The sequence below is a fragment of the Pteropus medius genome, unplaced genomic scaffold, assembly GCF_902729225.1.
Source record: "Pteropus medius unplaced genomic scaffold, Ma_sr-lr_union100, whole genome shotgun sequence".
NCBI lineage: Eukaryota > Metazoa > Chordata > Mammalia > Chiroptera > Pteropodidae > Pteropus > Pteropus medius.
Genome location: NW_024356249.1, coordinates 20868574 through 20893573, shown reverse-complemented (window position 1 = coordinate 20893573; position 25000 = coordinate 20868574). Strand labels below are relative to the sequence as shown.

At 32.6% G+C, this 25000-nt stretch overlaps 1 protein-coding gene across 1 annotated transcript in view; it reads left to right on the top strand.

The window, feature by feature from the left end:
- Nucleotides 1-25000, top strand: part of FOXP2 (forkhead box P2) — a 518125-nt gene that overhangs the window by 488189 nt on the left and 4936 nt on the right. Inside the window, exons 20-21 of the mRNA XM_039860643.1 lie at nt 102-171; nt 943-1106. Of these exons, the coding sequence (XP_039716577.1) occupies nt 102-171; nt 943-1106 (234 nt within the window). The remainder of the gene's footprint in view (nt 1-101; nt 172-942; nt 1107-25000) is intronic.

The following is a 25000-nucleotide window of genomic DNA, read 5'->3' as shown; positions in this document are numbered from 1 at the left end:
TGTGAGAAAACAAGCCAGAACATATCTTTTTAGCTCAGATTATGGCTATTTACATATTTTCTATTTTGACTTATAAATCATCTTAATATTTTTTCTTCCAGAAGCCCAACCTTAGTAAAAAATATACCTACCAGTTTAGGCTATGGAGCAGCCCTTAATGCCAGTTTGCAGGTAATGTTATCAAATGTACCTTTCCATTGTTCCTGTATTTGAATGCTTTGGCTTTTTAAAATTTTTGTCATGACTTTGTATTTAGGTGGGATTGTGATTGTTCTTAATAGTTGGTTTATCGTCTAAGTAAGTTGTAGTACCTAGTACTGTAGAAAGCACTGGTTCAAATTCAAGATACTTTTGATGTGAAGAAGCAAGAAGGACACCCTGTGGCAAAATCTGGAACACTCAGTTTTTCTGCAAATGCTAGATTGATAGAAGCTTTTGCAAATGCATGTGGCTATGCATTAATATTTATCCAGGCTGTCATAAATGATTTCACATCATAGTGTTGGGGAACATGGTGCTTGTGGCAAAAACTTTAAAGTTTAATTATAATATATAATTTTTATGCAGAGGAGGCAAATGTCAGGACTTCTTTATTTTGAGTTAAGTTCTGGTCATTTTTTAAAAAGCAGAGCAACTGCTTATATTATCTAGGAGTTTCTCAGTACATGCGAGGGTACAACATTCCATTTCATGGAAGACTGAAACATGAATGAAAAAGTTTTCTGGGAGAACTATTATTTATATTTTCACATCACATTTAATTTCCTTGCTATCTCTGCAACAAGTTGCCAAATAGAAATATTTGTCCTTGCCATGCATTTTATTTAAATATATCTAAAAGATCTACATTATGAATCAAACCCATTAAAAGAGGATATACATTTTAAAAATTACTTTAAAGGGCATTTCAAAGGTTGTTTTACACCCTCTTCATTTCTCTAGGCTGCCTTGGCAGAGAGCAGTTTACCTTTGCTCAGTAACCCGGGACTGATCAATAATGCATCCAGTGGCCTCCTGCAGGCCGTCCATGAAGATCTCAATGGCTCCCTGGATCACATCGACAGCAATGGGAACAGCAGTCCAGGCTGCTCACCTCAGCCGCACATGTAAGTGTGGTTAACAGACTGCATTAAAGGAAGAGCCTATATTCATCTGCTTCTAAAATGATGTGTAGAACTGAAGTTTTGAATGATCCATAAGTAAAAAATACAAGTTTAAGTAGAATTAAATTGCACCATGTTCGTGATGTGAAAAAGTGTATCAAATCAGTTTTAAGACATCTTTAAAATTTTCTCCAGTGTCCTATAATTATTGTACTAGCAGTGCTCTACAAATTCTTAGTACTACTAACATTCTTTTGAGTGTAAAGCAGTATCTGAGTCTACATCTTATTGGTCATTATCATGGTTTGGTTTGTATTGTGCAGTAAGAATATTCATGATGGAATAAGTTGTCATAATTTTTACTACTATTACAGGTCTCTAAACCATTTATGAACTATAGTCAAGATATGGCCCATTTTTATAATCCATAAAATGCAAAGTTTAACTGTTACCCACAGTTTACATAGAAGGCAGTAAAGTGTGACTTTTTGCCTATCTTATAAATCAGTGTAATTACATATTCAACTTAATTACTGGTGCGTCTGTATTAGCAAGGTTTATATGTTATATTTTATGCAAGACTACGATTCCTATTAATATTTAGCAGCTAACTATATCATTAATTACTCTAAAATCTTTTCCCCTACCATCTTTTTAATGGAGCCGAGAGAGTAGATGTATTAAAAATTGATGTATTGTGGATTTCAGAAATGTGTATGACAGTTTAAAAAATGCCTGGCCTTGTTCAATAAGCCAAGCATATCAGTTTCTTGTTTACTAAAAAGTACTGACCCGAGTAGAACCTGGAATTCAGAGGAAAAAATTAGAATTTGAATAATGAAGAGTATACCCCATTCAGTCGTCAGTATGAGTTATAACTTATGTCTATATGTACTTCCTAAAGTTAAGCATCATATACTTCTAATTTCAAGTCATTGAGGTAAGCATATTACTTTCTCTAATTTTTATATTTTCTTCCCCCATTTTTGCATTACATATCTAGTCGAAGATGTGGGAGAGAAATGTGGTCTTTATATGTGCCTATTTTCATTTGACCTTTCACAGAATATTATTTTTGTTGACTTTTTAAACATCTTATTCTATTTGACATATTAATGTCTTTAAGACCATGGCCTAATTGCTTTATAGCACTTTTACTCTATCGCCTTTGTGAAAAACACACTGCACATTAATGTGTTTTATCAGGTTCCAAACCATTACTTTTTCAAAATGGAAAAATTTGTCTTTTGGAAGTGTCTTTAGATGTATTAAATAATACAAAAGAAGTAATAAAACTTGAAGTAGAAAGAACATGAATATATGCTCTTGAGAGTAGCAGTATTCTAAAACAAGGAAAGTGAGCAATCAGACAAAAGTTTTTATATCCCTGATTTATCCTATCAGCCAGGCAGTAGGTAGCTTGAGGCCTTTTACTTTCAGCAGTTCTCCTGAGTATGCTAATGCTCACTCCCTGTATAAAATGCTAAAACAATAAAACTATAAAGAGCAAACAAGAGTTAGATCCTGTTTTCCCCCTTTAAAAAAAAAGACCTATGTTAGAGATATGAAAGACATTCATAATAAAAGTGTTTAAGCTGTTGATGCAACTCCCTGTGCTAATATGCAGCATATAGTGGTTGCTATGGACCATATGTAGAGGATATATAGAGGAGTATTTTTTATGTAAGTTAAGTTGGTATTAAAATAAAAAATTAATGATTCAACAAAGTAGTTTATAAAACATTATATTTTAGAACTTGAAATAATATTAAGCTAAATTTAGCATCATTAGGTTAATAGTACTTTTTATTTGGCAATTGGCATTTCGATTCTTCGTTTATTATTAATTTAGCTGCAGTATAAATGTGACATATCTCAGAGAAAAAGTATTATGTTTAAAACGATATATAAAAATTGTGTATTTAATGCCTGATGTACAAACAGTATGGCTTTATAAAATTAAAATGTCAGTATATTGTAATTTTTATGCTTACATGAATTAGTGCATGTAAAAAATATTTGTGTGTATTTTTCTTAGATAAAAGGAAAGTTTCCCTCAGCTTGATGGAAACAGATTTCAGAAAAGATAAAAATTAGAGAAAGACCATATTTTGTCTTTTCCTAAGTTATGTAAATTATAATTAAAATTTTAATTATCGTGAAAAAATATTGAGTTGACATTCACTCTTTGAATTGGTTTCTGCTGCTATCATTAACATTTTGTGTATAAGATGTCAAATATTGTTGACAGAATGTCATTTCAATATTCTGTACCATCATCTTTATAGTTTTTAGATACTTCTACTTAAAGAATGTTAGGCATTTTATGTATAGTGTGAGGCAAGAAAAAATATCTCGATCAAAATGTGGCCACATATAACGAATGCACTTCAAAGTACTTTGAAAATTAAATAGAAGTGAAAGAATTTTTATAAAACATTTAAATAGCATACTTATGTGTTCTGAAATGAAGTCATGTTATTTGTTGTTATTTTGGAGGAGAGTAGTTATGCTGATGCAATTATAAACTAGAAGCAGAAAGGCCTGGTGGTATCAGTAGTGTATGGGCTCTGGTGATAGACTGTAGGGGTTCTAGTCTCAGATAAAGCACTTAATAACTGAATAGAATTCATTTTTTTTTTCCCTGAGTTTTCTCAGCTGAAAATGAGGTAAGTCGTAATACCTACCTCATAGGATTCTTGCAGATGAAATCAGTGCCTGGAACATAATAATTGTTCTTCGCATCCCTCATAGGGCTGTGTTGGTTACACAGTTATTGGTCGATATTACCTCTTGTAATATCTGATTGTTACTTTAAATAACACTATAAACAATATTAAAATATTTCTCATTTTAACATATTTTTAAGCACTCTATAAACCTGTTGTTGGTTTCTTCGACAGTACATTTTCTTTTTCTACCAACTCTTTTTGTAATTCATGTAGAGATCAGGTTACTCAGCAGAATGAGGTTTTTGAGATGAGATGATGTTATCTGAGGTTGACTATGAGCAAGACAAGAACAATTCAAACAGGGTAATACCAACCCAGAACAGGAACTTATGATATGTGCCTAGAAAACATTGACTATTAATTTTGATAGGAATTTAGAATATAAAAAGTAAAATAGAATTTAGAATATATGAAGTAGAAACAGAATGTTGAATTTCTCAGATATTAAGCTATGAGGTTTGTTTTAGTCAGAACAGAGCCTGTTAATGTTATGAGCTTGAGTTTTACAGAGCTGTGCTTTAGGTAGAGTAATCTGAAAACGTGATGAGCCATGACCAAATGAAGCTTGTGCATGGTAGGATATGCTGGAGTTAAAAGAGACGGGAAGCAGAAGAAATTCTTACAGTATGTAATATCTATCTTAACTACAAGACTGAGAATGAAAAACAAGGAATTGATACAGGAAGTCTATACAAAGAAATATCAGAACAAGACAACTGATTGAATGCCGGGGACAAAGAGAAAAATTAGGAAAAGTAATAACAACTTTAGAAGCAATCATAAACACAAGAGGAGAGAGGTTCAAGAAGGAAAATGACAAGTTCAGCATTTTACTTGCTGAATCCAAGAACATAAATGTCCTAGATTCAGGACAAAACAAAACTTAAACTTTTTTTTTTTTAGTATTTTTATTCAACTCCAAAATAGCCAAATTCTATACAGTAGAGTATAGAATTATTCTTGAGGTTGGTAGAGAAGATATTTTGACGCTTTAGTAGAGTAGAATAGCTATCGGTTAGTGCTTCTTATGGATTATTTTGGGGGAAACAAGAGATGCCAAATTATCATCCATATTTTTCATTTTGATGTCCCATATTTAATACTTTCCCTTCACTCCAACTTTTACAGTGCATTAATAAAGGCTTTTGCCAAGCTAGTGCATTTATTTTGCCTTAACTATTTGCCTTTCTGCCCTTACTCTTTTCTGGTTTTCATTTTCTTTCTCTCATCTAAATTCCACCTTTCTTTAAGGGTCTAGTCCTATTTTTCAAGTTGGCTTTCCCAAGTAGTTTTGCTGTCAGGACCCACACTCTACACTTCTGAAGGGCTTACTCCTTGTACTGCTATCCAGAACTAACACAGTGTGTGTATGAGCGCGTATATGTTTGTGCATGGGTACATGCTTTTTTTGCAGATATCTCTAACTTAAGGACAGAGATTATATTTAGACATAATATAGTATATGAACCCCCTAACTCATTATACCATACAAAATAAGCAGTCAGTAATCATCTGATACTAATTAGGAAGAATCAAATGGGAGGTGACAGCATGACATGGTTTGACTTCACGAGGAAATACCTACAAGAGTAAAATCCAAGATTGTCTTAGAACCCTGGAGAAGAAGGGAGAATAAGAGATTTTAGATAAATGGGATAACTAAAGATAGTGTTCATCTTTATGAGGGAGCAAAGAGATCTTTCTAAATATTGGTAGAGTATACTTGTTAAATATTTAGTTAATATGTATATTATAATTGTCTGAATTTATGTGAATAGAAGGTGGCAGTCTTCTTCACCTCATTTGTGATTATCCTCTCAGACCTTGTTAAATTTTAGTTATTTTACTGAAGGTGAATTGAAAAAGAAAAAAATATATATATTGGGATCAATGCAGTAAAAGTCTGATGAATGTTCAAGGAGATTTTAGGAAAAAGTAGGAAACTTTAAAGCCAGGTGGAATAACATAGATTCTATATAAAAAGAAATTTGTTTTTTGAGACTTGTTTTGACTCTTTTCAGTCAAATAGATTTTTAAAAATATTTATTTTCTACTGCTGTTACAAGAATTCTAGAGCCATCATGGTCTGAACAAATGTAAAGGATACTTCCATTAAGAGTCTGAGCTGTGTCATTATGATTTATAATGTTCTTCCTTTATGTAGCTCAGTGCTACTATTCTCTGATTACCTGAATTTTCAGAATTCTATAGAGTATGGATAAAATTACTTTAGATTTCTATTTTATATCGATCTTTGCCTCTTAAAAAGCTACTTAAAGAGGTAGGATTGATGCTTGTGTTCAGGTGGAAATAAAGTAAATGTACTCTCTTTTCCCATGTGTTAGACTTGAATGAAAAGAAAAGAAAACATTGAGAGAAGACCTGCAAGGTGAACTCGTAGTGGTAAAATCAATTCATTTCCTGTCTCCTTCCAAACTTGAGGCAAAAAGAAATATTTAGTTCAACTCACTTTTTTTTTTTTTATTAAGCAGTTGTTTCTCCTTACTCTCAATAAGTTGACTCAGATTCACTTTTTTTTCTCTTGCAAAAATATTAAATGAAATTCTCAGTTTTCTATTTCCAAATTTTGTTTCTAGAGATCAAAATGAATGTTCTTCCTGAGCTGGTTTTGTATTGAGGGCTTTACGTACAGAGCCTTCCATTGTCATGTTGTTTCCTTTTCTGATTATTAGAGTCTCCTGCTGTTGAGTTTTCAGATCATTTCTTATGTTTCATTCCTGAATCCTCTTAGCCTCTATGTCACTTCATAGTTCTACTTGCTAATATTCTATATTAGTTGCTGGTGATTATTATTTTCTCCATCTTATTAAAGCAAATATTTGAAGTTTGAGAGTTAATGATCTGTGTAAAACCAGAATGTTAATATGGTTTATATAAGACTAGAAAATACATTTGTTGTATTTTTAGAAGCCAGAACTTTAGGGTAAGGAAATCAAAGACTGAAGCATCACGTGAAATGAGTGGTGTAGTATTATTTCAGGACTGCAATGGAGATCACATCCATCTTTTTGATTAACATGTTTGAACACATATTCTACATGCCCTAGAACTTTCTGTGCATCTCATGTCTCAATCATTTTTATAACATCCTCTCCCTCTTGAGAACCCCAGTTGTTATTATCATTCCAATAATAAACTTCAGCCTCTCCTGGAAATAATAGTTTGCAAGCAAAGACAGTGAAAAGGAATTTTCAGACTCCCATTTTATAAAACAGTTTTGAAAATCTAATATAAATTGTGAATTGTCATGAAACATAATGAAATTATTATGTATATAATATTACCTTTCTTCTATTCTCTTTGGCTGTCTTAAAATTTACATCGCTATTTGTAGGCACATGTAGAATTTGCAGCCCCCTGCACCTTCGGTTAGTGATATTTTGTATAAAATCCCTACAGATCTTAGATCTGTCTGTGGACAAAAGCATTTGAAATTGACTCTGTATTTCAGAGGAAAGCAGTTGAAAGTGACTGACAATTTAAGCAATTGGAATGCTCCATCTCATTGTCTAAATGACTGTTAAACCTGCACTATTTTTGCTGATATTTGGGATCATTAAGATGCATTATGAAGCTCTAAACATAAAGACTTTTTTTTTTTTTTTTGCTTTACATATGTTTTCACAGATTTTCTAATTCACAGCTTTTCAGTCACCTATTTTTTTCCCCCTAACATTTCTAGGCCTCATAATTTTTATTCTGATTTAATTCCATTTTTATTTAATCTCTAAACTTTTCATTAACTTTGCTAGTTAGCTTTGAGATCTCTTTCCAAAGTGATTGTAGAGAACTTATGATTATGCCAGCTCTTTATCATCTCATCTTTTTTTTTAAGTGTTACAAGTGTGGTTCAGCAGCTGCTGTTCTTTTTTACATTATTCCAGTCCCCATATGTGGCACTTATAACTCATTCTAGTTCCTCTTAATAAAAAGATCCTCCCAGAGGTACAGTGCCTTCAGCTGAAAAGTGTTATATCCCCACCGTGCCAATTGTGGAAATTTGTGGGTTCCTATAGGGTTTTGAAGGATTTTTATAGAACTATACAAATGATATGAATCCACACAATTTAGGCAAAGTATGTCAGAAAACTTTTAGCTGACAGTATTGTCGCTTACTGCTTCTGTTTTATATCTAAAGAAGACACTTCATTAGAAGATAAATCTTCATTTGCACTAACACTAGTTGAGTCTTAGAAATTTTCTTTCTCTAAGGGTCAAAAAACCATGGACTGAATTGTTAAATTGTTAAAAAAAATGAATATTGCTATTCAATATTAATTCTTTTCTAATTCTAGTACTAGAGAAAATTGAAGGTTTTTACATACTCACATTGTGTTTTAACTTCAGCTTTTGACATAGGGCTTAGAAACTGGATGTATATTTGGTGAGAATAGGCATTTTATGACAAAAGACATTTATTATATAAAGTTAGCAATCAGTTCAGAACAGATATAATATGAAGATGATTTACATGATAAGAGACTATATTTTAATAAATGTTAAAAGTGTATGCATTTTTAACCACTTTGGCAAAATTTATAATTGATCAGTCACATAAGTATCATAATATATTAAAATTGTTTGGCACAAAAATCATAGTTTAAAACTTTATCTCAGCGTTCCTACATTCCATCAGCAGTTTCTCTCATTATGACAAAATTTATTTATATAAAAAACAGATCACCAAATAGTTTAACATAACTAGTGGAAATTAACATTCTTTAGTTTGCTCAACATTGTCTTAGTCTTTGAAAACTGAAAATGGAGTAACATCAGCAAGACACTTAAAAGGCAGGAGCAAAAGTAATCATTGGTCACAGACTGTTATCTTAACTGTTGATAAATTTCCTTTTGTAACATTAAATCTAAGGTCCCTGTTAATTAGCAAGTCAAATAAAGATATAATGCAATACATTTAGAATAAAAGGTAAATATCGTTTTTACTCCCTATTCCATTCTTATGTTTGGAACTAACAGAGCATAACTGAGCATAGTGCAGGAGAAAACTGAACATTGAGTCAGTCATAAGAGTTTAATTTGAGCAAAGGAATAGTTCTAGCAGAGTAGCCAGTCTCAGAGATTAGACAGACCTAATGACATGAACTATGTTTAATCCTGGTGGAGAGCAATATCCCACAAAGATATCCAAGAGACAGCTTCACCAAGAGCCAGCAGTGAAGGGGCAGCATCTCCTCGGGGCAAGTTGGCAAAGGGAAATAAACAACATTCCAGAAAAATGGATGAGCCACAACGTAAGATGGTGGCTAGTCATAGCCATACAGCACCATTATAGGACTTTGAGGTCAAGATCAGACAGCCAGAACTCAAGGTATCAAGGAGGGAATTAGAGAGAAATGGGGATGCACGCTTTGTGTTTCCATAAACCTATCCTGACATTTTGACTGAAGCTTAGTCCGAGGAACCAGGGAAAAACACAATTTTGGGATGAATGGTTCAAAGGAGTTTTGGAACAGCAGCAAAGTTGATTGAATGGGCAGGTTTCAAGATGTAATTTAGCTTTCTTTTATTTCTCTCACCAAGAGATAAGAAATATAAAGGTCCTAAGATCCATAGCTGAAAGTTTGTTGAAAGTTTCCATTTCTGAGACACAAAATGTAATGGTACAAATTGTATCTCAACAAGAAACTATTTTGATTCTGAGATTGGGCACAATCCATTTGTACTCATCTATAATCAAATAAATTACATCTATATTTTAATTTTATTACAGCCATTTGGGTCACAGCTATCGCTTTTATAAATCAAATGGAATGTTAAATCTCAAAGAATTTTGTCATTGTGTTTTTTAATCAGCACTACAGCAGAACTATCTGAAACCATTTGGGAATAAGCCTTGAAATCATGTAAAATTCACTTTCTTTAAACAATGTTGAATAAATTTGAATAAATTTTAATATAATGCTAAAGGTAGGGCAAGAAATCTGAGAGAAATTTTGATATACATATATATGCAGGCATTTTAAAATATATTTTTTCTATTTCTTAGGACTTCTTTTTGTTATATTTCTTAGAACTCTTGTTGACTTTAAGTGGCACTTTGGATCTCCACCTCAAGGTCAGATCTGTTGGGATATAAGGTAGAATTATGAACTGTATCCTTAAGACTGACAATATATCTTAGAAGAGAAACTTTTAATATAATTATCTGAAAATAATATTCCATTGCAATCAAACACTAAATGAATTTTTAAAGAAAATAGAATGAGAGTTATAAAATTTATTAAATATATTAGGATTAAAGTTGTATTTAGACTTTAAGAAGAAAATTTAAAATTTATTTGGCCGTTTATCCTTAGTCAGGGTGAAAAGATACTAGAAATTCAGTAGAGCATTTTCTATAGTTTTCTAAAGCAAACTATACAAGGTATATGTGGAATTGAGGAATCATCTGTTCACTTACATTTTTCTATACTCTTTTAATGGTTGCACATTTCTGGGAATAGATATTTCCCTTTTCATCAAGAAATAAGCAGAATTTTTATCTGTTGAACTGGAATGATGATTCTGAGTACTGTCCTAATGGCAGCTATCCATAAACTATTCCAAATAAAAACAAAGATCAATTCATTCAACACTAGAATTTTTGTTGTAAATATTATTTTAATTTACAAAAGAAAATAATAAGTTAGAAAAATATTGAACCATACTAATAAAGAATTTTTTATAATTTCTTAATTGATAAAGTAAGAGCTAAGTTATTGTTTCTAGTTGTTTTTAATTTAGATGGACTTTTATTCATGTCTATAAACAAGAATTAAATATTTCTTTAATCTGTGCTTAAATTTAGAATATAAAATTTAGATTTCAGAGGGAGATATCAGGAGTAATGCTTCAAAAGAATAAAATCTTAAGTAAAATGAATTAAATAATTTTATGACTATATAAATAACCTTATATATTTCTACTCCATACATATCTCCAATTAGCCTAAGATAATCTCACTTTTAAAAATACTAACAAAATGTTTTCTTTTAAAAGTAAATTTTTCCATTTATAACTTTAGTTTCATTTCTTAGCTTATTTCTGTGATATGTAAAACTAATATACTACCTAAACAAAATATTAGAAATGTTTAAGAAACATGAATTGTTTCTCATTTTAGTCTGACTATAAAAATGGAGATAACTAAACTTGTAATTTTTATAAATCAACCATTAGATTCCAGATATAAATGTATTATTTCATTGTATATATACTAGAAGGAAATGAGTAAAATTGAATTTCCACAATCTTAATTTTTAATATGCTTTCTAAATTTCACCAGTTTTCCTTCGAACTTCTTCGAACAAAAATGACTTGAAAAGTTTTGTTTGATGTTAATATATTTTTTAAAATATCAGTCAAAAGAAGTTAGCTACTCAAAAATAACAAACAAAACTAAAAATTGAGTCTCATGAAACCAAATTTTTCCAGCTTAATGAAGGATCCTGTGCTTATGTTTTAGAATTTATTTTACATCTTTAAAACAAGGATGCTTATATAGTTAAGTATGAGGGTTTTGTCATTACCAAATTTGAACCATTTGAATAAAAATTTATTCAAACACATATGAAATTGATAGTTAATGTGCTAATCATGTACTTTGATTTTTAAATGTTTACATACTAGTAGTTACCATTATTTATTCAACAGCTTTGTGCCAAGTGCTGAATAAACATTGTACACAGTTAAAAGAAAAACCCATTATCTGAGTAGTTTCTTTTAATTAGAAAATTTTCATGCTATAGTACAAACATATGGAATGCAATGGACAGCGTTAGCCTGTAGCAATACTCAAGTCTATTCTGATACTTTTAAAAGTCATTAACCAACAAGTAGGAAGTAACAATAAATGAGATAAAAAAATTTCATATGTTTATAAACAATTTCTATTAGAGTTAACCAATATACCCCATGCAAGTTAAAGTTATCTAAATTAAGTGAAGTAGAAGTAAGGATCAAGAAACTTTAAAATCAAGGACTTGAACCAATATGTGTAGAGTGGGAAATAGGTGCATGGATTAAGGGCTGCACATTTCAACACATCCAATATGTTTCTTTTTTGTCTTAGTATTTTGTTTGCTTTATTTCATTTTTTCCTTTTTTTATTTTACAATTACAGTTGATGTTCTGTGTTATTTTACATTTTTTCAGGTAGATAACATAATGGTTAGACATTTATATAATTTCCGAATTGATCCATACCCCTGAAAACTCTGGTACCCACATGGCACCATACACAGTTATTACAATATTATTGTCTATATTTCCTATGCCATGACTGTTTTGTAACTACAAATTTCTGCTTTCTGATTTAACTTTCTCACCCAGCCTCCCAAACCTCCCCCCACACCCCCAATCTGGCAACCATCAGTTCGTTCTCCGTATCTATTAGTCTGTTTCTGTTTTGTTTGTTTGTTTATTCTTATTCTTTAGATACCACATATAAGTGAGATCATATGGTATTTGTTTTGCTCTGGCTTATTCGCTTAGCATAAAATCCTCTAAGTCTGTCCATGTTGTCACAAATGGTAAAATTTCATTTTTTTTTATGGATGAGTAGTATTCCATTGTATATATGTACCACCTCTTCTTTATTTAGTCATCTATTGATGGGCACTTACGTTGATTCTATATCTTGACTATTGTAAATAATCCTGCAGTGAACATAAAGGTACATATATCTTTTTGAATTACTGTTGTATTTCTTTGGATAAATACCCAGAAATGGAATTTCTGGGTCATAAGATAGTTCTACTTTTAATTTTTTGAAGACCCTCCATACTGTTTTTTATACTGGCTGTACCAATTTGCAATCCCATCAATAGTGCACGAGGGTTCCCTTTTCTCCACACTCTCATCAACACCTGTTGTTTGTTGATTTATTGATGATAGCCATTCTGACAGGTGTGAGGTAATATCTCATTGTGGATTTAATTTGCATTTCTCTTATGATTAGTGACATGAGCTTCTTTTTATATGTCTGTTGGCCATCTGTATGTCTTGTGTTTGGAGGAAAGTCTATTCAGGTCCTCTGCCCATTTTTAAATAGATTGTTCATTTTTTTGATGTTGAGTTGTATGAGTTCTTTGTAAATTTTGTGTGTTAATGCCTTCTTGGATTTATCACTGGCAAATATCTTCTCCTATTCAGTAGATTGTCTTTTTGTTTTGTTGATGTTTCCTTTGTGGGCAAAAACTTTTTAATTTGATGTAGTCATACTTGTTTACTTTTACTTTTGTTTCCTTTGCCCAAAGAGATATATCAGAAAAAAAATACTACTGTGAGCAATGTCAGAGAGTTCATTGCCTATGTTTTTTTCTAAGAGTTTTATAATTTCATGTCTCACATTTAAGTCTTTAATCCTTTTTGAATTTACTGTATATGGTGTAATAAGGTAGTTTAGTTTCATTTTTAACACTTATCTGTCTAGTTTTCCCTACATCATTTATTAAAGAGACTATATTTATTGTACATTCTTGTCTCCTTTGTCATAGGTTAATTGACCATATAGGTGTGGATTTATTTCTGGGCTCGCTATTCTGTTCTGTTGATCTATATGTCTGTTGTTTGCCAGTGCCATGCTGTTTTGATTACTATAGCCTGATAGCATAGTTTAATACCAGGTAGCATGATTCTTCTGACTTTGTTCTTCTTTTTCAAGATTGCTGTGGCTATTCAGGGTCTTTTGTGGTTGCATATAAATTTTAGGATTATTTGTTCTAGTTCTGTGAAACTAGATGTCATCGGTATTTTGATAGAGATTGCATTGAATCTAAGACATTTTAACAAGGTTAATTTTTCCTACCTATGAGCATGGTATATGCTTCCATTTGTTTGTATCTTGTTTGATTTCTTTCTTCATTGTCTTATACTTTTCTGAGTATAGGTCTTTTACCTATTTGGTTAAATTACTATGTATTTTATTTTGTTTTTTGATGCATTGTAAATGAGATTGTTTCTTAATTTCTCTTTCTGATAGTTTGTTATTGCTATGTAAAGATACGACTAATTTCCGAATACTAATTTTGTATCCTGCTACCTCATTGAATTCATTTATTAGTTCTAATAGTTTTTGGTGCAATGTTTAGAGTTCTCTCTATATAGTATTATATTATCTACAAATAAAGACAGTTTTACTTCTTCCTTTCTGATTCAGATGCCTTTATTTCTTTTTCTTGTCTGATTGCAGTGACTAGGGCTTCAATACTATATTGAATAAAAGTGGTGAAATTGCACATTCCTGTCTTGTTTCTGATCTTTAGGGAAACACTTTTATCTTTTCACCATTGTGTATGCTGTTAGCTCTGGATTTGTCATATATGGCCTTAATTATGTTGAGATATGCTTCCTTCCATTCTCACATGGCTGAGAATTTTTATCAAGAATGAATGCTGGATTTTGTCAAATGCTTTTTCTGCATTGTTTGATATGGTCATGTGATTTTATCCTTCATTTTGTTAATGTAGTTATCACATTGATTGATTAGTGGATGCTGAACCATCCTTTCATTCCTGAAATAAGTCTCAATTGATCATGGTGCATGATCCTTTAAATGTATTGTTGAATTTGATTTGCTAATGTTTTGTTGAGGATTTTTGCATCTATGTTTATTTCTTATTATAACTTTGTTTTAAAGTCTGTTTTGTCTGATATAAGTATTGCTATCCCAACTTTTTTTGTTTCTATTTGCATGAAATACCTTTTTTCATCCCGTTACTTTCAGTCAATATGTGTCTTTCTATCTGAAGCGGATCTCTTGTAGATAGCATATCTGTGGGTTTGTTTTCTTATCCACTCAGCCACTTCTATTCTTTTGATTGGAGCAATTAATCCATTCACATTTAAGTAATTGTTGATAGATATGTAGTTATTGCCTTTTTATTATTCATATTTTTTATTTTTTTTTCTTCTTATAGAAGTTTTTTTAACATTTTTTGTAATACTGGTTTGGTGGTTATGAACTCTTTTAGCTTTTTCTTGTCTGGAAAGCTCTTTATCTGTCCTTTGGTTCTAAATATTAGCTTCGCTGGGTAGAGTAATATTGGTTTTAGGTCCTTGCTAGTTATCACTTGAGTATTTCATGATAATCCCTCTGGTCTGCAAAGTTTCTTTTGACAGTTGCTTGGGAGCTCCCTTAGAGGTAACTGACCGCTTCTCTCTTGCTGCTTTTAAAATTCTCTTTGTCTTTAACTTTTAACATTTTAATTATGATGTGTCTTAATGTGGGCCATTTGAGTTTATCTTATTTGGGACTCCGCACTTCCTGGGTTTGTATGTCTATTTCCTTCGCCAGGTTAGGGAAGCTTTTTGTCATTATTCCTTCAAATAGATTTTTAATTCCTTGCTCTCTCCTCCTTCTGGTACCCCTATGATGAAAATGTTGGTATGTTTGATATTGTCCCAGAAGTTCTTTAAACTATTCTCAATTTTTTTAATTCTTTTTTTTATTTGCTGTTTCTTATTGAATATTTTCTGCTACTTTATCTTCCAAATTGTCAGTTCAGTAAGCTGCTTCATCTAATGTGTTGTCAATTCTTTCTAGTGTATTCTTCATTTTATTTATTGTAGCTTTCATTTTTAGGTGTTTTTTTTTTTTTAATGATTTTAATGTCCTGTTTTATGCTTAATACCTCTTTGTTGAAATTAAGTTCCTTGAGCGTCCCATAACCAGTGTTTCAAACTCTATATTATTTGCTTCCATTTTGTTCAGTTCTCTTTTTTGGAGTTTTGTGTTCTTTTGTATGGGTCTCCTCATTTTGACTTCCTTCCTGTGTTTGTTTCTATGTATTAGGTAGATCTGCTGTGTCACCTAGTCTTGGCAGGGTGGTCTTATGTAGTAGGTGTTTTAGAAGGCCCAGTGGCACAGTTTCCCTAATCACTCTTTCTGAGTCCTCCAGAAGTGATCCTTGCATGGGTTGTTGTGTGCCCTTCTGTTGTATGTAGTTGAGCCGTGATTGCTATTGGCACATCAATGGGTGGGATTGACCTTCAGGCTGACTGGCTGTAAGGATCAGATCAACCATAGTGTATGAGCTGCTGTGTAAGGGCTGACCCCATGGAGCATGATTTGCCTAAGTGGCTCTGGTGTCTTCTGAGACTACCCTTTGAGTGTGCTGCTTATAGGGCTAACCTAAAGTGGTGCTCTGCTGTCATCTGAAGCGAGCCACAAGAAGTGTTGGTTCTTGGGCCTCTTGAGAGGGGCTTCTGTGCAGGCCAAGGTCAGTCACTGCCTGTGACCTGCTAGGTGCTACCTGGTTGGAGCTATTTAGCAATTTGCGGTTGGTCACTGCCTGTGCTTGGACCTGGAGATGTTTGGGAGAGGCCATGCTGCAAATCAAGGCAGGCTACCACTGGGCCTAGGGCAACTGAACAAAATGCCCAGGGAACCCCGATGCCTGCTGCTGCCCATTGGCTGCCTGTATGTCTCGGTCACTGAAAGAGCCTTGGGAGGTAAGCTTGTTGGATGAAGCAGGCTCTTAGTGAGTTACCATGGTGAGGCTAGTGGTATTTGCCAGGTTAATAGAGATTGAGATTTGTTTTCAGTAGTGAGTCTGGGGCCACTCGGCAAAAGTCTAAGAGCACACCAAGGTCAGCTGCTGCCCTCCTGGGGCCTGCGGACTCCTGAGAGTTGTCCAAGAAAGAATGCAGCAAGGTCCAGCGCCAGCTGCCTGTTGCCTGAATAGCTTCAAGTAGTGTGTGAGTTGTGTGGGCTGGCATCAGGATGGAGCCAGCAGAGTTCACTTGGCCAAGGCAGATTCAGATTTTGCTGTACTGAGCCTGCAGTCTGTACAAGAAGAGGGCTCAATACAAGGACAATGGCAACTGTCCCTCCAGCCCTTGTCCTGAAGTTACACAACTCTGTTTCTTCCTGTATGTCTCTGGTACCTCCTGAGCCACCATCCCTTTGCAAGAAACCAGGATAAGTCCTGGGAGTGAAAGAGTCTGTTCAGGGGCCCTTTAAGAGGATGCCTGGGTTTCCAGCAGCCTTTCATCTCAGCCAGATGGACAGAATCACTGCTGATTGTCACAGCCAGATGTGGGGACCTCTCTTCTCAGCACTGGTGCTCCAGATTGGGGAGCCCAGTATGGGACCGGGACCCTTTGCTTCTCAGAGGGGTCCTCTACAGCTGAGATATCCCTCTAGATTCTCAATCACCACACATGGATGTGTAGCCAGCCCATTTCATGTTTCTGCCCCTCCTACCAGTCTCCTTGTGGTTTCTTCTGTATGTCCTTAGTTATAGGACTTCTGTTCTACTAGTCTTTCTCAATATGTTTCTCAAAGTACTGTATGTATAAGTTCATTTTACTGGATAAAAATTGCTATATTTGGTCAAATAAAATGCCTTTCCATTGTAAAATCAAAGCATTAGGATACTAGTGCCATTTCTGGGAATAGGTTTTTCAGTATTATCTGGGAGTAACATTTTTGTATAGTAATGATCCACAGTTACTGAAAGAAGCATGTGATATCTTTCAAATGTGCTAGGTCTGAGGAAAAGATTAAAAATTATTCTTATCAAATTTTAAAAGGTGTATTATATCCCTTTGTACATTATGTTAAATGTTTTAAAAATTTCTCAAATAACTAATATTATCAGAAGAAAAAGTGTAAGGTTTCTCTTATAATGAGTAAACCACATAAAAACAATTTTAATATAGTCTTAAATTTAGTTTTGACTTTTAAAGATTTGATAAAATTAACTTTTACATTGCCTAAAATTGCCCCGTGTCATAGATATGAGCCATTAATTGTTAGCTTTTCTTTACAGCATTTGTTGACATTTATCATAACATTTAAGACAAAATTTTTATCATTAGTTTCATGATATTAATTAAATTGTATTTTTGAAAGGGCCAATCAAATTTATACATTGAGTTTCTAATAAATGATGACACTTTATAAATAGCTTGATTATTATATTTGATAATATCTAAATAAGGAAACACATGATTCTATCTATAGTCTGTTTATTGACTTAAATACTTTTTATTTATTTATTTTTAATTTAAGTATACAATCTTATATTGGTTATATTAGTTCCAGGTGTACAATATAGTAATGTGACACTTTTATACTTTACAATGTGATCACCAGAAATACATACAGTAGCATGGTTTCAACTTATAAGTGGACTCTAAGAACAAGGCTTATATGCTTTTTAAACATCTCAATTTAAGAGAACTTTATTCATTGTACTATTTTTTATTCTAAAGAAAAATGGGAACAGTTTATAGGACCTTTTACTTAGTCCTGAATAAGGAGAAAATGAACAGAATTTACATTTCTCTGGGGAATATGCTGATACCATGTGATCACATTCTAAAAAGATAAAATTTCCCATTATAATTTGACTCTTTGCTTTAGGGTATAGGTAAACATTAACATTTCATCTGCCTTCTACTGGTGCCTTAGGTACTTATAAATTTTACAACTAAATAACCAATACTTTTTTAGGCAACAAGTCAGTCTATTAATGTAGCTAGTCCTGTTTTTGTTTTTATTACATAACCATTACTGAGGGTGGGCAGTAAAGCTGAGATTAAACTACAGTATAAAAATTAACTACTATTCTGCATTTCCTTCTAGTAGAGGCTTGGTAGATTGAATGGAAAAGAGATGAGTTCCATTTATTTAGTTGAATAAACATTTATTGAGCACCTATTATGTGCAACATACTCTGCTGGAAACTGGCAGATGATCTGTATCTACAAAGAGGTAAAACTCTAATAGAGGTATGTATATGCACATAGATAATGAGAGGTACCAAATAAAGGAAAAAAGAGAGTTATAACCAACTTGCGAATTCAAAGACTTAAGTGTATGCATGCACATGGAGAGTCAGAAAAAGGCTTTGTAGAGATGTAGCTTTGAGTTAGGCTTAACACAAAATGGATTTTTAGGTTAAATTTTATGAAATTACTAATATTTGTTTTTGCTTACAAAAATAGCAATCTTATATTTTTCAAACTAAGATTAAGCAGAGATGAAGAAAGAGGTTAGGTGCAAAGGATTTGGGGATATGAGCAAAGGTGGCTAAGGTATAAAGCATGAGTCTCATTCAGATAATAGATAATTCCTCTGCCTTGGCATGGGTAATCTACCAAGAGAAGAATACCTGCAGGATGAAACAGAACTCTGGGAACCATATCTTAAAGTTCATTAATCTCTAAAATGATGATAAGGTAGGGGCCTTTTAAAAATTCACCAATTATTTGGAGATTCTTAGCAAGACACTCAAAGGTATATGTTACCTGATTTTAAAGAGGCTTATCTCTTTTCTTTTTTTGCTACTTATCTCTGGAAATATTAGATGTTTTTTCATAATATTCAGATTTAAAGTATTTTTTTCTTTAAAATGACATAACACTGAAAATTAAAATAAACAAAATTTTCAGAGAAGAAGTATCAACAGCTTTTATGAATGTGGCCATTGCTACTGCAAATATTTTGATCACAATGAAGACTGTAGAGAAATTTGTTTTCAAGAACTTCCCATCTTTCACTTTCTAATATCCAAGCTTTCTGGGATCTGTTTTCCTTCCTTCTTGAACAATTAAAACAACATATATAAAGATTATCAAAATTGCATGTGCATTTTAAAGAGTAATCTTCTATTTTAAATTTTAGAATTTTTAATAAATTTGAGTCCTTCTATCACCTTGGTAGACTACAAAAGGGAACTATTTTGCATACATGTGAATTTAAGAGTAATAGGTGCAAAATGCTTTATTCTACAGCCTGTAGCCTAAATTCTTCTCTTCTCTTCACTGTTTCTAATCCTACCACCTTAGTCCTAACCATCATTACCTTATTACACGTTTTTAGTAAGCTCTTAACTTAGTAAGCTCCTACCTCCAGTGGCCTAAACTTCAACTATGCTTTGCAAATTAATCCTCCTAAAACTCTTCTATCTTTTCACTGCTGTGCCCAAAACCCATCAATAGCCCTTCAGCTGGCAGAGAGTAAATTTTAAACTCCATAAAATGCAACTCAAGGACCCTTCACCATCTGACCTCGTTCTACTTTCTAACATTTCTTTATTACCAATTCGTCTCTCTCCATGGCCTCTACACATTCTTAGGATCCCTACAACACATCTAAGATTCTCCATTTTTCTCATTTCCACTCAGAATGCCCTTTTCCTCAACTCTGCATAATGAGCATTTTCATATATTTCAAAGCCTACCTGAAGTGATGGCTCCCTCCTTCATAGAGCACTAACTGATTGCATTGCCAAAATTCTTCTCCCTTCTTTCATCACACTTTGTCTGCTATGGTATGGGTCACATTTTGCCTGGTATCAAAGTTATGTATGTATATGTCTTACATCCTCTAGTAGACTGAAAACTCTATGAGAACAGGAACTATTGCCCACATGAGCCCCCAGTCCAGTGGTTTGCAGATAATGTCTATTGAATTGATTTTTTTTTTTTCACTTTTAACAAGAAGTAACTTTTACCCTTCTAGAAGTAATTTCATCTTAGTTACTAACTTTGTACCTCTCTGTCAGGGAATAGCAACAAACTTCACAACTCTCCATCACTAAATACTTTCCCTCCAATTTTCTAAAGATGTTCCATATAGTTTTCTAATTCTCCCAAGTGTAAATTATATCAAAGTAGGAGGTGGCTATGCCTTCTTTAAGCAGGAAACATAAATCACTCTTTTTCCATAGTTAATAGTAAGTAATGGACTAAAAGGAATACTTGAATTATAAATCTTCAGTTTTAATGGAAAGAATATTTTTATACTGTTTGCAATAGATTCATAGATTCTAGTTTGAAAAGATATCCATCATTTACCAAATGGATAATTTTCTTTAAAATCAAAGATGAAGTTACTTCCAAATCCATATAAAGGAATATGACATATTTTATCAGGTTTAGAAGAACTAAAGCGACTATCAAGGTAAACATGTTTACCTTCTATCTGTGCCTCTCTGTGCCCTGTGCCAATGTGTTTACTCTCTTGTAATAATACAAATGTCCAGCATGTATTAGGTACTTGATAAATAAATGAATGGCTAGAACATCATCCAATCCAAGCTTCATAGATTCCTGTCATAAGGAAAAATAAGTCTACTTATTATTCTCTATTCAAGATTTCACAAATGAGAATAAAAAATCAGTGACTCCACTAGTTCTTTCTTCTTTTTGTTCATAAGTTAAAAAAAAATGCAAAACAAAAAATTAAGCCCTCAGTCTTCCAAATGTTATCTGTTTTACTCCTAGAAACAACTGATTCTATTTGTTTGAAGTAGCTTCTACTTTACTTATCATTAAAGGCTCTATTAAGGACTGCAGTTTAATCTGTAAGAGATCTTAAATCATAACTAAAGGGATCAATGCATAAATTTCAAAATGGCATGATGAATATTCGAACTATCCAGAATAGATCTTCAAACCAAAGAGAGTTTTATCACCTGCATAGTTAAGAATTCTCTTTTGTCCATCTGAACTTGCTCTTACTTTACTATCTTTAATGAATTCCATTAGTAGTATGTATCCATTGGGATTCATCTTAGAGGCAAATAACCTCTTCCAGCTGTTAACTCCTCCAATATTGCTTAATTGCTACTTTTCTTAGTATACATATGGCTGGCAATCTTGTTATTTAAGTATATATTTCTCCCATACTGACTGCAAGTTCTTTGATAGATATTTAAGTGCTCTCACAGCACCTTATTTATAGAAGGTAAGCAATAAACTTTTGTTAAATTAATAATTGGCAGTAGGAGATAATGGTAATACGTTATTGGCTTTTCCTGTCAAGTGAGATTGATGCCTTTTATGCCATTACAGTCACAGGGGACTTGACTCAATCTACACCATAAAAGAATTTTTGTCAGGAGAAATATATTTTCTAACACACATATATATTGCTATGTCTTCTAAACTTTACATTTTTTTAGTCTACTTTGAGTTACTATATTTAAGGTTTTCCAACAGAATATATATTATCAGACCTCATAAGCCCTAATTTGCATAGCAAATGTGTTGTAGGCCCGTACTATTTAATGCATGTATGTTAATGATTTTAATGACAAGCTAATGATGAGGTTTGGGATTGATGGCTAAGGAAATAAGTGTAGGGGTCTCTGTACAGACCATTTCAGTGATGGCACTTCTACTTTGAAATTTACTTTTCTCTGCTAGTCTAAAAATGTTCAGAGCCATGACTTGGGCTTTTGGCTTAGTATTTTAGTTTTCAAGAATTTGTTAATAAATTATTCTCTGAAATAATTGTAGTTACATGTTTTGTTACTCTTTTAAATTTTATTACCTTAAATGTACTTTTAAGAAAGTGTAGCTAGTCATTACTTTAATAATTCTAATGCTTGTCATCTGATATGTGAGGTACATATATCTTTGTTTTATGACTGTTTCAGTACAGTAATAAAAGTCTCACTTTAAGAGAAGGACCAAAATATTTTTAGAGCTAATTAAGGTCATACAATATTTAAAAATTAATTCATGTATTTATACCATACCTTCTTCCAAAAAGGATTTATGGTCGTAATTACTACATGGCTGTATCTAACATTTATTGATCACTTATGACCCAGGCACTATTCCAAGTGGTTTACACAGATAAAAAATCATTTAATTCTCATAACGACTGTGTAAAGTAGGTACTTTATTATCCCTGCTTTATGAGTAGAAACAGAGGTAAAGAGATGTTAAGTAACTTTTTCAAGGTCACATAGCTAGAGAGTAGAGGAGCCAGGATTCAAACCCAAACATTTTATCCTCAAAGCCCACTGTTTTCTTAAACAATATCTTATTAATCAATTAACCACTGCTGCATGACTGGAGATTATAAATGAGGTACCTAAACCATTCACTATTACTTTACGCTACACTTACAAGTTAATCGAAATATTAAATACATAAAATCTATTGTATTAAATTACACTCTGATAATTAAACAGCTTTAGATTATTCTACTGGAGAATAGGATACATAAGGAAGAATTAATGAGCACTGAATAGAAAGTTTCTTTAAAGTTATTTCTTTATTTTATACGAATTGTCAGAGTTTTCTTTCATGAAACAGAGAAAATCTAGGAGAAAATCTAATTATTCGATAGTGGTATAGCATGTAGTACTTTGAATAATTTGGAAAAATGAACACTACAGTGATATCTACTTTTTTTCAGAAGTAAGTCAAATGACCCACATATCTTATAATGGGGGCTAAAAGGGAAAGATAACTGCTAATGGCCACAGATGAAGCTAATTTCCTATTCATCCTGCAACTCACCCAAGACATGTATTGTCCTTGTGTTTCATTTTTTTTGAATTGGCATACAGCAGGACAAGTGAAAACGGAGCTCTTTGAGATTCAAAAATGAGAAACCTAATATAAATATAGATAATCATAGTAGAATTTTATTTTTACTGAAAAGGAGACCACCAATTTATAGACACAAGTACTATAACTATCAAGCAATTTTATTCCCTAGTATGCTTAAACTTCTCTTGTTACTTTTCATTTCTTTCTTAGACATTGTATTGCTGATAATCAGTTATTAAATACTGAGCATTAATAATTATTGGTTTTGGTTTTAATTTATTTTAGTAAATTAGCAGCCTAATACTAAAGCCTTAAGGCAGAATTTTATTGATATATTTCCTAGGTCTGATACCTCAGGAACCCTAACTCTGACAGAAAGGGTTCTAAAACTATTTAATTCCAGAGAGAATTTTTCTTTTTTTAGAATTAATGCAAATGAAACTCTTAATGACTTAATGGCGCATTATCTATTCAGTCGACATGGGTGTACTAGGTGCTTGCTATGTGTATAGCTTTCCTGATCTGTAAAGTTCATAGTCTAGTTGGCAAGACATAGTACGATCACCACTAGAAAGCATCCATATGGTCCATGTGATTAAGGCGACATGGAATAGCAGGAATAACAAGGTTCCAAGGAAATTTTCAGAGGCCAGCATGTATACTAGTTCTGGCTCTGCCTGTACTTACCATAATGCTGGGAAAGTCAATTGTTTTCTAATCTGTAAAATAAGAGCAATGAATAAAATTACATTTGATACATTGTTAAGATTCAAAGATTCTATGATTTTGAGTGTCAGAATGATGAAGAAATGCTTTTGAGGGTCAGTGCAAGCTGGACAGGTCAAACAAAAAATCTTTAGATGTAAAGATAAAAGTTGGTTCTTAAATGGTAGATAAAATATACATAGGTTGCACACAGAGCAGAAGGGAATTCCAGGTTCTGTGGACACACAGAGAGTTGAAGAGGGAAATGCAGATGAAGTCAGCATTAAAATGGCTTGGAGTAGGGGCTGAACAGGATATTTTAGGAGTGGTGTTTTGAGTCTGGAATAGAAGTCATTCAGAAATACTGTTGTAATGAGTAGGTGGAGTCTTACTTATTAAGAATGGCTAAAGAACCGATTAGGGTTTTAGCTCAATCTCATCTTATCCCCCTGTGTCTCAGTTCAGATAAATTATTTTACGAGGCAGTGACATAATGAAATAAATAAATTCTATGCATATTAAAATTGAGAATGCAATGGAACATACTTTTATGCTATCCTTTTTAAAAAAGATTATCCCTATGTGTTTATGTTTTAAAAATACATTTTTTGTTATTCCTCATTATCCAAAACTTGAAACTTTCCATAGATTCTTTATTTGAATAAAATTCAACCCAAAACAGTAAATACAAATGAACCAGATACTCATGATATGGCAGTGCTCCAGCTGAGGGGACAATGGAAGTGGAATAGGGGATGAGGAAACTGAGTTAGAGGAGTGAGACCTCCTAGGTCTTCTCAATGCCCCGAGAACATTAAAACCCACCAACTACATAAGAAGTCAAATCTTTAATAATATAGGATGTCCAAAATAATGTTAATTGACTTGAGAATAATCCCATAGAACAGTGCTAGATATCTCTGTATATCTTGCCAGCTATTCAATATGTTTAGAAATATTCAGCTATTTAATCTTGAAAGTTTTAAATATTCACAGGTCATTTATGAAACCTAATTAGAAAAAGGTGCTATTATATTAAGGGTTTATTCTAATTATTTTCAGTACTTAGAGTTTCCCATTCACGAAAATGATCTGAATCCCAGATTGAACCTGGAAAATCTAAAATTATAATTTCAA